This window comes from Cibotium barometz, chromosome 53, assembly GCF_041138505.1.
Source record: "Cibotium barometz isolate CiBa-2024 chromosome 53, ASM4113850v1, whole genome shotgun sequence".
In the NCBI taxonomy this organism is placed as follows: domain Eukaryota; kingdom Viridiplantae; phylum Streptophyta; class Polypodiopsida; order Cyatheales; family Cibotiaceae; genus Cibotium; species Cibotium barometz.
The window spans coordinates 3,868,896-3,884,565 of record NC_141098.1 but is presented as its reverse complement, the minus strand read 5'-3'; the positions used below and the strand labels follow the sequence as shown (position 1 = coordinate 3,884,565).

Sequence of the window (15,670 nt, the reverse complement as noted above, 5' to 3'; positions counted from 1 at the left end):
TTGTGATGCTAAAGGCATCAAGAGGGAGCTCTCTACTCCTTATGATCCTCCACAAAAGGGGACAGCAGAGAGGATGAAGAGGACCATTCAGGAGAAGGTCCGTTCTATGTTGTCACATGCTGCATTACCTCATGGTTTTTGGGCTGAAGCTGTTATGACAGCCGTTCACCTTATAAATAGGTCACCTTACACGAGGCTTGGTGGGAAAGTGCCAGAAGAGGTATGGACAGGGAAGCCTCCGTCATACAAGCACTTGAGAGTGTTTGGTTGCGTTGCGTACGTGCACATACGCAGGGAAATACGCACCAAACTTGATCCTAAGTCTCACAAATGCATATTCCTAGGATATGGTGACAGAGGTGAAATGGGGTATAGACTTTGGGATCCCATAAATAGAAAGATTATACGCAGCAATGATGTCATTTTTAATGAAACATGCATGTATAAGGAGCCTGCAAGGCAATAGGAGCCTGGCAGAGTCATCTTTGATGATGATGGACATCATGGACAACAACAAAGGGCTGTAAATCAGCCATTACAGCAGGAAACCAGCCCTTAAATGGTGCTGAAAATGGTCCAAATGGACAGCCAGAGATGGCAGAAGATATCCCTATGGATATACCACAGTTGGAGGAGATACCGGGCATGATATTTCAGCCTTATGGCATGGAAGAGGAGCCACCAATGGGTGATATGCAGGCTGGACAGCAACCTGCAAATGATGGTCATTGGGTACGGAGGTCCACTAGACCCTCCAGAGCCCCTGACAGGTTTGTTCCAGGGGTTGATTACTTGATGCTCACTGACTGTGGGGAGCCCTCATGTTATAAAGAGGCTTTACAGAGGGCAGACAAGGCTCTATGGGAGCGTGCCATGAAGTCAGAGATGGATTCTCTGCATAAAAATGGAACTTGGAAGTTGGTGCATTTGCCTGCAGGCAAGAAGGTTTTGCCATGCAAATGGGTATACAGGCTCAAAGTTGCACCAGATGCAAAGCCAAGATACAAAGCCAGGTTAGTGGCTAAGGGCTTCAAGCAAGAATATGGTGTGGACTTTGATGAGATCTTCTCTCCAGTGGTCAAAATGACCACACTTAGAGCTGTGTTAGCTTTGGTTGCGCATGATGATCTGGACTTGATTCAGATGGATGTGAAGACTGCTTTTCTTCACGGTGATCTCCATGAGGAGATATATATGCAGCAGCCAGAGGGTTATGCAGTAAGTGGAAAGGAGAACCTTGTATGCAAGCTGAAAAAGAGTCTTTATGGACTCAAACAGGCACCAAGAGAATGGTATCATAAATTTGATACATTCATGAAATCTCAGAAATTCAGGAGAAGTGACATAGATCACTGCTTGTACACCAAAAAAGCTTTGGATGGTAGTCTATTGATCCTCATCTTGTATGTTGATGATATGTTGATTGCCGGGAAATCTCGTAAGGAGATGGATACCTTGAAGCAAAGGCTGCATCAAACCTTTGATATGAAGGATTTGGGTGATGCAAATCACATCTTGGGTATGCGGATACTTCGGGACAGAAATCAGCATGTGTTGTATTTGTCTCAGAAGGAATACATTGGCAAAGTCTTGCAGAGGTTCAATATGGACGGGGGGAAGAAGACTAGTACTCCTTTGCCTCCATATGTGAAACTCAGTGCTATGGACAGCCCACAGTCGGATAGAGACAGGGCTGATATGGCCAAGATTCCGTATGCTTCAGCTTGTGGCAGTCTCATGTATGCCATGGTTGCTACTAGGCCGGACATTGCATTTGCAGTGGGAGTGGTTTGTAGATACATGGCCAACCCTGGCAAGAAGCATTGGGAAGCAGTGAAAGGTGTCATGAGATACCTGAAGGGCACACAGGATTTGTGCATTTGTTTTGGCAAACAGGATGCATTAGTGCATGGTTACACGGGTTCGGATTATGCCGGTCATCCAGATAACCGGAAGTCTACTACCGGTTATGTGTTTACATTCACAGGAGGTGCTGTGTCATGGATATCCAGGATGCAGAAGTGCACAGCCTTATCTACTACAGAGGCCGAGTATATTGCAGCCACAGAGGCTTGCAAGGAGGCATTATGGCTATCTCGGTTAGTGGTTGATTTGGGTTATACAGGGGATATTCCATTGTTGCATTGTGACAGTCAGAGTGCCATCCAGTTGGCAAAGAACCCTGTCTTTCATGCAAAGACGAAGCATGTGGATGTGAAGTATCACTTCATCAGAGAGGTGATAGAGAACAAGCAAATTCAGCTTGTTAAGATTCATACGGATGACAACCTGGCTGATCTGTTGACGAAGCGTTTGCCTCCGGAGCGGTTTGCTCATTGCAGACACTTGATGGGCATTGGATGAGGCCAGTTTCAGCCTTGATATGGCCTTGTATATTATCATGTACATGCTGATTTTTCTTTTCCTTCATTTAAGGGCACTTTGCCTTTAAGTGGGAGGTTGTTGGGGTAAAGGCATAATGCCCACCCTTATAGTGTGTACAAGCCCATAAGTTATAGTACATAGTACACTTAGTACTTTTAATGTACTAAGTGCACTATGTGTACTAGTGCAATATACATGTGTGATAGGGGAGTCACACACTCATGCCTTATGAGTTGACTTATCCCCACAACTCTCTCTCTCTCTCTCTCTCCCTTGTTTCTCTGTGTATGTCTCCCACATGACCTAACCCTAATTGCTGTTTCTCCCATCATATCAAATGGATGTAAAATCTGCGTTCCTTAATGGTGACCTGCAGGAGGAGGTGTACGTTGAGCAGCCTCTAGGCTTTATTGTTCCAGGATCGGAAGGGATGGTTTACAGGTTACGTAAGGCCTTGTATGGTCTTAAGCAGGCTCCCAGGGCTTGGAATCAGAAGATTGATTCCTTCTTTATTCGGACTGGATTTCAAGATCGGATGCAGATCCGAACCTGTATCTCTTTCGGGAACGCGGCATGGTCACACTTATCATTCTTTATGTGGATGATCTCATTCTCACCGGCAGTCATGTGGAGCACATTGGAGTGATGAAGGCTGCCTTGTCAAAGGAGTTTGAGATGACCGATTTAGGCTTACTCCACTTCTTCTTGGGATTGGAGATCTGGCAGACCCAGAGGGGGTTTTTCGTCTCTTAGCAGCGGTATGTTCATGAGTTGCTTGAGGCCTTTGGGATGGAGAACTGCAAGCCTATTACTTCGCCGATGGACCCGAACATAAAGTTAACCGTTATAGATCCGCCGACTGCACACAGGTGATGCGTGGGCTTCAGGGCTGCTGGCTGACTGCATACAGATGAGTCGTGGGCACTTTTCTGCTGGCCGACTGCATTTATGCAGTCGTGGGCACTTTTTATGCTGGCCGACCCCTCTCCCAGGGGCATATATATAGGCCCCTTGCCCCCACCACTTATTCATTCAGTTTTCTCGGGATCTTGTGTATAGAGAAGAGTTTACACACCTATCTCTCTGTGTTTCTTGTGCTGTTTATTTTCTGCAGTCTACTTGCTCTTGTCTACCCAAGTTTGGTTATCATTTCCGCTGCATATTCTGACAATATGCTGGCTGAATGTTAAAGAGGAACTTCTCTGATAGCTTGGAGTTGATAGGATGACTTGGCTGATGCTTGTATTGCTGAATACTTTTATGAGGACTGAAAGATTAAAGAGGATTTGAGGCGACTCCTTATACATCTCTAGGCTGTTGGTCGGCCAGTTCTTGTAGACATGAAAATGCCAAAAATAGCATTAAATGCTGTGCAGCCAGCATATAATGCTGTGCATAGTTCTTGCTGTCCACTCATGCTGGGTCGATTGCTCCACAACCTATCTTGATGCCCGAGGACAAACAGACGCTGGCCAACAGGGATCAAGAGGCTACCCCATGCTGTCGGCTGCCTCTAGAAGATGTTCAGGGCTGTAAACAGCCCTTAACTTTGCTGTCCAAAGGAACACCAGCCATGGGCTGGTCATTTTTGATGTAATATGCTATTTACATGCTTCTAGTGCAAGACCTAAGCTAAGGCTGACTCTACATGCACTATCTGATGAATTTTCTAAGTGGGTTAAGAGGACTAAGTCCTGAATGACCTCTATGGCTTGGAGACTGACCTATGTAGCTCGTGCTTGATTGTCCCTTGACTGAGGACTTAAAATGGTTGATGTACGACAAATATTCCTATAAAAAGGTACTACTTTTGTACAAAGTGTTGCATTGATGATCATGCCAATGTGTCACTGCTCGCATCATTGACGATCATGCCAATGTTGCATCAATGAGTGGGTATCGTTTAGAGGAAACCATAGTGTGTTGCTTTTGTGGGACACAGATTTGTATGTGAATCCTCTATGCTAAGAGGTCTTGAGGGGGAGGGGGGGGTTGGAACAGTGGGGGTGGTCTCTTGGACTGTTGACAAGGACAACCTCTAGTGAGATGCCCTATCTGCCTGCATATGAAGCATTGGCTTGGGAGGCAGAGTAATCTAGTCTCTGCAGAATGCCACTCCCCCCCCCCCGGTGGGAGTCAAGGAAGAGATGACGTGTGGCATTGTCTCTGGAGAGGCTATGCAGATGCGAAGGAATTGAATCCCGGCCGCCCGAGAAAGACCTGAAGTGCCCGGGGGGGGGGGGTTCCATCACTCTCCCGATAGAACCACCTATTACCAGGAGAAGAGGAAGGTATTCCTTCCAAAGGCCTTGTTGGGGTAAAGGCGTTATGCCCACCCTTATAGTGTGTACAAGCCCATAAGTTATAGTACATAGTACACTTAGTACTTTTAATGTACTAAGTGCACTATGTGTACTAGTGCAATATACATGTGTGATAGGGGAGTCACACACTCATTATTGATGAGTTGACTTATCCCCAGAACTCTCTTTCTCTCTCTCTCCCTTGCTTCTCTGTGTATGTCTCCCATGAATGAACTCTAACCTAACCCTAATTGCTGATTCTCCCCATCAACTGGTATCAGAGCGGGTGTGCGGGTGTGCGGGTGTGCGGGTCATCTTCATCACGAAGAAGAAGAAGCTCGGCTATGGAGCCTTGAGCTTGGCACGAGTAGAAGAGATTGCTTGGAGCTTTCGGTGCTCAGCAAGGAGCACATGCGCTGCAAGACAGTGAGAACTGTCGTACAGCTGTGGGTGAAGCGAAGGACGACTTGACACAAGCCGGCAGAGACAGTGCGGTGAGCGTGTAGCGTTGGTGGCCACAAGGCGTGTCAGGCGCCTACTGCAACAAAGGCGTGTAGCGCTGGGCGAAACTGAAAGCCCGGCGTTGAGCGAACAAGCGCTGGGCGTAGATGCGCTAGGCGAAAGCAGGCTTGAGCGAAGGCGAATACGTAGGCAACTGAACCAGGCGTCTCCCATTCACGTTCGGCTGGGGTCGCTAAGGCACTTCAGCGTGGAGCGAAGAAACAGGCGAAACATATGCGAAGGCTGGCGCTAGGCGAACATTGCCGGCTTCATCGTCCGCTTCACCCTTCTCGTTTCGATACCCCGCCACTCCTTCGATTGAAGGTGAACCGTGTGCATTCTTCGATTGGAATCTCTTGAGGCTCTGCAGAAGAGGTGAAACCAGGAGTTTGTCACCCAGCCGTCCTCCCTACCTGCACAGCTGCAGGATCGTCAGCATCTGCATCAATACAGCACCAGCATATTCATCACGCCCCCCCTCTCCTGCAACAGAAATCAACCTGCAAATCAGAGAAATTCAGAATTTCATAGGTACTTGCCTTTAATTTTTGCGAATTTCTTATCAATTAAATCAATTGAGCAGGTACAGGTGCCCAATTGCTCAATTTTTGAGCAAAATTGGCAAAATTGGGTGACATTGGTCACAATCAGGATAAATTTGCAGGAAATTGGTCAAATCAGGATCAATTTGCAGGAAATTGGATGTCGAAATTTGGGGCTTTTGATGTAATTGTGCAATTAAGCACTCATACATGCTGTATGATGTGAAAAATCGCACATTTGGGCAAAATTGCAGCAAATTGCAGTGCAAATCAAGGGGCTTTTGTGCCGATTTGGTTGATTTGCATGCATGCAATCGCATTTGATGCTATGATAATGTGTTGATGCCTTACAAGCACTCAATGTGCCTGTAAATCAAGGGGCTTTCATGTATTGGATGTATATGTGGCCAAGGGGAAGCATCGTGAACACTCTGAATGCCTTCATGTGCGCCAATGTACCATGCATGATCAGAAATTGATCTCAAATCAAGGGGCTTTTCAAGTTTGTATGCTTGTTGAGCTTGGCAAAGCAGCATGCAAGACATTTATGCCTTGAATCCTCAAAAATCAGCTTGCAGTCAAGGGGCTTTTGCCCAATTTCTGTTCGGGACTGTTGTATGCAGTGTTCGGGACTGTAAAAGTCTGATTTTCACTCATTTGGACAGCCAAAAGAGCATTTATTGCTATTGTACCTGTTGGTACAGATTTGGCGCAGCTTTGTGCATGTTTTGGCATGGCTGTACACTGTTTTGAGTGACCAAAAGGTTCAATTTCAGCTGCTGAACTTGCCGGGACAGGTTTGGTACATTACAGGTGAGCACTTAGTACTGCTGTACAGTACTTTGGAAGGGCAAAAGAGCACATTTAAGGTGCTGTCCAAAATCTGCAGCAACCAGATTTTGGTGTTTTCATCACATAAAGTGGGAGAAAAGTTGCATTCGTGCTTCCGCAGTGGGAGATAAAGCTTGGGAGAAAAACTGTGAGCACTTTGTGTGCTTTTGGTGCAGCGTTTGCACATTTGCAGGGAGTCAGGCATTGACAGGTTGCATTTTGCTATGGCAACCACAGGTGAGAGCTCTTCATTGCTTCACATCAAGAAGCTTGAAGGCTCGCATAATTATGATATTTGGCAAACCCAGTGCTACAATGTGTTGCTCCAGAAAAAGCAGCACAAGCCTATCAAAGAAAGGGGTGTAATGCTCGCTTCTCTTACTGCTGAAGAGTGGGAAGATATGGATGAGCTGGCAAGATCTACTATCATGTTGTCTGTGTCAGACTCATTACTTTTCAGCATTCGTGAAGAGAAGACAGCTTGGGGAATGTGGCAGAGATTGCAGGACTTGTATGCCCAACAAAGTGCCTCAAGCAAAGTGTATTGGTTGAAGAAACTCATAGGTCTTCAGATGAAGGAAGGGGCATCTATGACAGCCCATCTCAATGAGTTTAATGGTATTGTCAGCCAAGTTATCAATCAAAAGCTGGCAATGGACGATGAGTTCAAAGCCACTTTTCTGTTATGCACTTTGCCAGAGAGTTGGGACACATTCAGGACAGCCACTAGCAATTCGCATGCTATGCTGTCATATGCAGATGTTGAGGGTGCTCTTCTTCAAGAAGAGATGAACAGGAAAAACAACTCTGTTGGAAAGTCCAATGCAATGAATGCACGTGGGAGATCCCAGCAAAGGGGGAAAAGCCAAGAAAGGGGAAGGAGCAAGTCTCGCTCCAAAAAGGATTTGGAATGCCATTATTGTGGCAAAAAGGGACACATTAAAAAGCAATGCTACAAATGGAAAAATGATCAAAAAGAATGGGGAATGTGGCAGAGATTGCAGGACTTGTATGCCCAACAAAGTGCCTCAAGCAAAGTGTATTGGTTGAAGAAACTCATAGGTCTTCAGACGAAGGAAGGGGCATCTATGACAGCCCATCTCAATGAGTTTAATGGTATTGTCAGCCAAGTTATCAATCAAAAGCTGGCAATGGACGATGAGTTCAAAGCCACTTTTCTGTTATGCACTTTGCCAGAGAGTTGGGACACATTCAGGACAGCCACTAGCAATTCGCATGCTATGCTGTCATATGCAGATGTTGAGGGTGCTCTTCTTCAAGAAGAGATGAACAGGAAAAACAACTCTGTTGGAAAGTCCAATGCAATGAATGCACGTGGGAGATCCCAGCAAAGGGGAAAAAGCCAAGAAAGGGGAAGGAGCAAGTCTCGCTCCAAAAAGGATTTGGAATGCCATTATTGTGGCAAAAAGGGACACATTAAAAAGCAATGCTACAAATGGAAAAATGATCAAAAAGAAAAGGGAAAAGGCAAAGACAAAGACAAGGATGAAGCCAAAGATGTAAAGCCGAAGGGCAAAAGTGGAGTCAAGATCGAAGAAATCAATGTGTCACATGCAGGTGGCAGTGAGGATGAGGTCCTATTTCGTCTTCACTTGATGCCCATTCACTTCTTACAGGTGGTCATGGTATGCACTCATGGGTCATTGATTCAGGTGCCTCCTTTCATATCACAGGTTGCAGAGACTTGTTTGTCAGGTATACTGCTGGCAATGAAGGAGTGGTTTATTTGGGTGATAACCATGCATGCAAGATTCTTGGCAGAGGTGATGTGAGGCTTGTGTTTTCAGATGGCTCACAGCTTATGCTCCATGATGTCAGGCATGTGCCTGAGATCAAGAAGAATCTGCTTTCTACTGGACAGCTTGATGATGCTGATTATGTTACCACATTTGGTAGTGGAAAGTGAAAAATTAGTAAGGGCTCACTGGTTGTTGCCAGAGGCTCTAAGGTGGACACTCTTTACTTCATGCATGCAGGTGTTTGTCACCATGCTAATGTAAATGCAACCGAGCTGCCGGAAATTTCTATGTGGCATAGCCGGTTGGGACACATGAGTGTCGAGAGAATGGAGCAATTGTCTCGTTTGGGTTACTTGCCTTCTCTAAAGTTTTCAAGTTTTCAGTTTTGTGAGCATTGTATATATGGTAGGCAACTACAGTGCCCCCACAAGAAAGCTCTTGGACAGAAAGATGCTCAGTTAGAGCTTGTGCATACAGATGTATGTGAGATGCCTCAGCTTTCTTTGGGAGGGGCAAAATACTTTGTGTCTTTTATAGATGATGCCACACGCAAGGTGTGGGTCTATCCTCTTCGTTTGAAGAGTGATACATTCTCAGTGTTTGAGAAGTTTGTTGCTCTTGTTGAGAATCAAACTGGCAAAACACTGAAAGCTTTGCGTTCCGACAATGGTGGAGAGTACATGTCCAAACAGTTTCAGGACTTTTGTGATGCTAAAGGCATCAAGAGGGAGCTCTCTACTCCTTATGATCCTCCACAAAACGGGACAGCAGAGAGGATGAACAGGACCATACAGGAGAAGGTCCGTTCTATGTTGTCACATGCTGCATTACCTCATGGTTTTTGGGCTGAAGCTGTTATGACAGCCGTTCACCTTATAAACAGGTCACCTAACACGAGGCTTGGTGGGAAAGTGCCAGAAGAAGTATGGACAGGGAAGCCTCCGTCATACAAGCACTTGAGAGTGTTTGGTTGCATTGCGTACGTGCACATACGCAGGGAAATACGCACCAAACTTGATCCTAAGTCTCACAAATGCATATTCCTAGGATATGGTGACAGAGGTGAAATGGGGTATAGACTTTGGGATCCCGTGAATAGAAAAATTATACGCAGCAATGATGTCATTTTTGATGAAACATGCATGTATAAGGAGCCTGCAAGGCAACAGGAGCCTGGCAGAGTCATCTTTGATGATGATGGACATCATGGACAACAACAAAGGGCTGTAAATCAGCCATTACAGCAGGAAAACCAGCCCTTAAATGGTGCTGAAAATGGTCCAAATGGACAGCCAGATATGGCAGAAGATATCCCTATGGATATACCACAGTTGGAGGAGATACCGGGCATGATATTTCAGCCTTATGGCATGGAACAGGAGCCACCAATGGGTGATATGTAGGCTGGACAGCAACCTGCAAATGATGGTCATTGGGTACGGAGGTCCACTAGACCCTCCAGAGCCCCTGACAGGTTTGTTCCAGGGGTTGACTATTTGATGCTTACTGACTGTGGAGAGCCCTCATGTTATAAAGAGGCTTTACAGAGGGCAGACAAGGCTCTATGGGAGCGTGCCATGAAGTCAGAGATGGATTCTCTGCATAAAAATGAAACATGGAAGTTGGTGCATTTGCCTGCAGGCAAGAAGGTTTTGCCATGCAAGTGGGTTTACAGGCTCAAAGTTGCACCAGATGCAAAGCCAAGATACAAAGCCAGGTTAGTGGCTAAGGGCTTTAAGCAGGAATATGGTGTGGACTTTGAGGAGATCTTCTCTCCAGTGGTCAAAATGACCACACTTAGAGCTGTATTAGCTTTGGTTGCACATGATGATCTGGACTTGATTCAGATGGATGTGAAGACTGCTTTTCTTCACGGTGATCTCCATGAGGAGATATATATGCAGCAGCCAAAGGGTTATGCAGTGAGTGGAAAGGAGAAGCTTGTATGCAAGCTGAAAAAGAGTCTTTATGGGCTCAAACAGGCACCAAGGGAATGGTATCATAAATTTGATACATTCATGAAATCTCAGAAATTCAGGAGAAGTGACATAGATCACTGCTTGTACACCAAGAAAGCTTTGGATGGCAGTCTATTGATTCTCATTTTGTATGTTGATGATATGTTGATTGCCGGGAAATCTCGTAAAGAGATGGATGCATTGAAAAAGAGGCTGCATGAAACCTTTGATATGAAGGATTTGGGTGATGCAAATCATATCTTGGGTATGCGGATACTTCGGGACAGAAATCAGCATGTGTTGTATTTGTCTCAGAAGGAATACATTGGCAAAGTTTTGCAGAGGTTCAATATGGACGGGGGGAAGAAGGCTAGTACTCCTTTGCCTCCATATGTGAAACTCAGTGCTATGGACAGCCCACAGTCAGATAGAGACAGGGCTGATATGGCCAAGATTCCGTATGCTTCAGCTCGTGGGAGTCTCATGTATGCCATGGTTGCTACTAGGCCGGACATTGCATTTGCAGTGGGAGTGGTTTCTAGATACATGGCCAACCCTGGCAAGAAGCATTAGGAAGCAGTGAAAGGTGTCATGAGATACCTGAAGGGCACACAGGATTTGTGCATTTGCTTTGGCAAACAGGATGCATTAGTGCATGGTTACACGGATTCGGATTATGCCGGTCATCCAGATAACCGGAAGTCTACTACCGGTTATGTGTTTACATTCACAGGAGGTGCTGTGTCATGGATATCCAGGATGCAGAAGTGCACAGCCTTATCTACTACAGAGGCCGAGTATATTGCAGCCACAGAGGCTTGCAAGGAGGCATTATGGCTATCTCGGTTAGTGGTTGATTTGGGTTATACAGGGGATATTCCATTGTTGCATTGTGACAGTCAGAGTGCCATCCAGTTGGCAAAGAACCCTGTCTTTCATGCAAAGACGAAGCATGTGGATGTGAAGTATCACTTCATCAGAGAGGTGATAGAGAACAAGCAAATTCAGCTTGTTAAGATTCACACGGATGACAACCCGGCTGATGTGTTGACAAAGAGTTTGCCTACGGAGCGGTTTGCTCATTGTAGACACTTGATGGGCATTGGATGAGGCCAGTTTCAGCCTTGATATGGCCTTGTATATTATCATGTACATGCTGATTTTTCTTTTCCTTTACTTAAGGGCACTTTGCCTTTAAGTGGGAGGTTGTTGGGGTAAAGGCGTTATGCCCACCCTTATAGTGTGTACAAGCCTATAAGTTATAGTACATAGTACACTTAGTACTTTTAATGTACTAAGTGCACTATGTGTACTAGTGCAATATACATGTGTGATAGGGGAGTCACACACTCATTATTGATGAGTTGACTTATCCCCACAACTCTCTCTCTCTCTCTCTCCCTTGCTTCTCTGTGTATGTCTCCCATGAATGAACTCTAACCTAACCCTAATTGCTGATTCTCCCCATCAGGCCTGGCAAGCAGACTGTCATGGGAAAGCTTGAAACATCAGCGAGTGGGTCGGTGCTAGGTTGAAGCCGTGTTGCCACCTTGCAAAGAAGGCCTGGGCCATACGTAGTGCGACAGGGCTCAGCTGCACAACTCTATCTGACGTCGTTGGCGAGTTAAACTCAACCTGGTAGTAGTCACGCACCAAAGGGTGAATATCAATAATCTTTCCTGGTGCGCCAAGGAGGCTAACCTATAAAAGGTCCCTGACGTGTCTGCACGCCGAGCGGCTACCAACACTCTTGCACACCAAAGTGGGTGGTCTCCAAGGACGCGACTGTTGAGGCGAGGAGCTGGAGGTCCGCTGCTGAAAAGGATAGGCAAGGGACGGCGACCGATGACGGAGCGGCACACACCCACACCCACCCTCACACTCAAGGTCTCCCTCAACTTTCAAGGCTCAAGCCTCACTCACTCTCTCTCTCTCTCTCTCTCTCTCTCTCTCTCTCTGTCAAGCTATCAAGTGACAAGGAGGCATCCATCATCCATGGCATCCTTCTCCCGTGGCGGCAGCACTTCAAGTTCCCGTAGGACGACGGGATGGACATGGTGGGATGAGGTCAATCACACCGCATCCCCTCATGGAGGCGGTGCACGGCCATGGGCATGCAAGCTTTGCCTGTATAGGTGAGTTGGTGGCGCCGACAAAGTGATCTTTAAGTGCCGTTCCTACCTCCGTCCCCGTTCCCTACATACGGCCGTCCCCCGTCCCTGCCCCCTGTCCCTTGTGACTCTAGGTGGGACAGATAGTTGGCACAGTATGAACATTTTTAATGACTTTGATGTTTGAAAAGTGCTTGCCGATTAGCATATCACATGCCCTTTTATAAGCAGATCCAGGGTCATTCATGGACGATGTTTACAGCCTGGGTCAACAATCAAGTGCATCTTGAGTTGAGAGTGCTTGCAAGATAGCATCACATCTACATTAGCGTTTACAGGCATGCATCATTAGTTTATGAACAGCATTCAAGACTCAGATCTGATTTATGAACAGTGTGTATACAAGAATATTTTAGCAATATACATTAGTTTAGGAATATGTGGTCTTCTTTATTGTGTATTTGTCAAGTACATTAGTGATAATGTCTCTTGTTTTAACATTAATCATCATTAGCTTCTGCAAACATTTTACACAAGTGCACTCGCAGCCAGACAAAGCTCCTCTGCAAAGGAGCATAAGCATGTATACATATCAGTATCATTGGCAAGCTCAGAATTCGAGAGGTCCTGAAATGGTTGCATCTCACCATATGCCAGAACTCAATTGTGAGTGTCTTGATAAAGGCATGGAACACCTCTAACGGACATTGCATGCCCATGAAGCAGCCAATGGAGCATGGGCATTGGGCAGGAAACACGAGTTAGCAGCAGGTTATTATGGGCACAGGCAAGGGAATGCAGCAGCAGATTAATCCTGAACAGCAGTCAAAATCATGAACTCTTGATATCAGCAAAAGGAAGCATATGGAGCAGCCAGGAAGTGGTCTGGAGTCTTGCAGATTCAGTCCTTTCTAGAAGGGCCCCTAGTTCACTAGAGTGAATCATGACTCTAGGATGTATCAGTGCTAGGATCAATTTTTTTGAAGACATGCATCCAGATGGCAGTTCAATGGTCAGGAGCTTACCTTTTGGGGCTTCAACCGGCCTAGGTTTGCTTGGGGAAGAAATGGGGAGGGGGCTGCACTGTGCATTGAACCAAATAAGGCATTCTCAACTAGATTGAGGCGTTCCCAGATGGACTGAAGAGGACCGCCTCAAAGATACTACAATTACCTGAAGCTGTTTTCGTTGTGAAGCGTGGTTTCTATCTCCGAGGGGAGGTTTTGTACATGTACGTCTACAAAGCATCATCATCCATGCCAACAATTAACCGGCTTTTTCATTTAAAGCAAAGGACAGAAACTCGTGAAGACCCATGTATGTGGCTAGGCAAGGTCACACCATTGTATGCTGTGTGTAGCTGCTTAGCCAGGAAGCAAAGCTTCTTGCCTCTGAGGAAGATTTTCTGCTATGTCGTGGCTTGGCTGGGTTCAAGTTGGTTATGGATGACTTTGATGGCCTTGTACGTGGCCTTTAAGACTGAATGGGTGCGACAGAAACAGTAACACATGAAAAAGTGTTTTGCTGCAGTAACAATGAAATGGAGAGCGTAATTGCTTGGAAGCCTGAAGATGGAAACGGGACTAGCAGTAGAGGATGTCAGTCTCTTCCAGAGCATCTGTTTATGTTTTGCCTTTCTGTACTCGTTCTCCTTTTCTACTTGCACGTTTTCTCATGCAAGGTTGGGACAGGCCTTGTGTATTTTCAGGTCTGTGTAAAGCTTCATCTGTGTGTGATAGTAGTACACTAGGAAGCTGAGCTATTTAACTGTTGTTTTTTGATGCAGTGCATTTTTCTCTCATACTGATGTTAAAACTTGTTTTTGTTTTCAGAAAATGGAGAAAGAGAAGCTGGAGAAGGTTGCTAGGCAGGTTTGTGTTTTTGTGGATGTCCCCCCTTGCTTTATATGTACTTGAAAGTGGGCCCGAGAAACAGGATGTTTTCTTTGTGAACTGTTCTTACGCAGCATTAAATTGGCTGAGAATTAATGCCTTCATTTGGTTATTGCAAGATGGGCTTTTTGTTTGAGGCTCTTTATCTCTATTTCTACACTTGATTTTAACCCAATCAAATCCATCTCTAATGCTTTGTTTCTCGCATTCATTTTTTGAAGGGAGTTAAGCTGGAGGAGACAGTTTCAAAAAGCTCTATTCCGGAGGCTGGCAGTCCTGAGTCTGTCTCTGCTCCAGTCAGAGAGACATCTACAGATTCTACCAAGAATGTGGCTGTAGCTGCAGGTGTGGTGGCTCTTGTTGCAGCTGGTTGGTGGTATTTTCGGGCCAACCAAAAGGTGAAGGAGGAAGAGAAAGAATAGATCTCTTGGTATGCTGGTTGTTCTGGGTCGAAAGTGCAGTTGTCAATAGTGGCCACAAATGTTTTGGTCTCTTGCATACCATTTTGGATGGCCACTCATTTTGTCTGGTCGTAACCTCTTGTCAGATTCATCTCAGCTGATCTTTCTAGAGGTCATGTTTTCCTGCCTAACAGTAGTGCCATACCTCGAGCTGGATAATAGTATACATTCTTCAACGGGATTCATGACAGCATTTTTCCTGTTGTTTTGTTCTTGTTTCTGGGTGTACTCATCTTTGAACATGGTAATGCTCTTCTGACAGCAGTTCATGGATGTATGGTTGGAACAGATCATGATCCCAAAGATCTGTTGGAAGCAGCTTCATGCTTTGATGCACTACACCTTACACAAGTTCTCCATACATTTCCTTTTTTCTTATTTTTACGCCTGAGTTTGTCCACCTGATGCATAGGCCAATGAGTACCTTGCTATAGATCTAGTTTAGGTTTTAGGGTCTTTCTCATGGTTTATACAGGGGACGGTAACCTCAATAGCTATGCATGGAGTTACATGCCAGGCACAAGTGTTGCACCTATCTGACCGCAGCTCCAAGCGCTTAGATGGGTGTCTCTTGGAGGGTTGTGATAGCACGTGCAAGTCAACGAGCGCTGTCTATTGATGCTTGGTTTTGAATTTAAGCATTGAATATGAAAGGATTTTGGTGTTGATATGCTGGAATATGCTTAAAAGTAGGCCAGCTTGTGAGAAGTGCTATGTTCATGTGATGTCCGCATTTAAGGAAGGGTACAACAATTGTTTCTGTGGCTTTTGTAGGTAGTCAAATCCTTGTCTACTAGTCTCAAGGTTTCTGTTTAGAGTTGTGCAATGTGACAAAACAACGTTCAACAGTTTTCTTGCTCATTACCGAACTTGATGAAAAGGGGCATCCTTTGGTTATGCGTCAACGCTTGTCCTTGCATTGGGAT

At 45.5% G+C, this 15,670-nt stretch overlaps 1 protein-coding gene across 9 annotated transcripts in view; it reads left to right on the top strand.

The window, feature by feature from the left end:
• The window catches only part of LOC147608197 (uncharacterized protein At2g27730, mitochondrial-like), a 90,373-nt gene extending 75,229 nt beyond the window's left edge, over positions 1-15,144 (top strand). For 6 of the 9 annotated variants that reach the window (XM_086789002.1, XM_086789003.1, XM_086789001.1 and 3 more), the window contains 2 exons: positions 14,224-14,262; positions 14,505-15,144. In XM_086789002.1, coding sequence (XP_086645128.1) covers positions 14,224-14,262; positions 14,505-14,705 — 240 coding nt within the window. In that variant the 3' untranslated portion in view covers positions 14,706-15,144. Of the gene's footprint in view, positions 1-12,939; positions 14,100-14,223; positions 14,263-14,504 lie in introns of those variants that run through there. The other 3 variants (XM_086788997.1, XM_086788996.1, XM_086789005.1) reach the window with 2 other exon arrangements.
• The last annotated feature ends 526 nt before the right edge of the window (positions 15,145-15,670 follow it).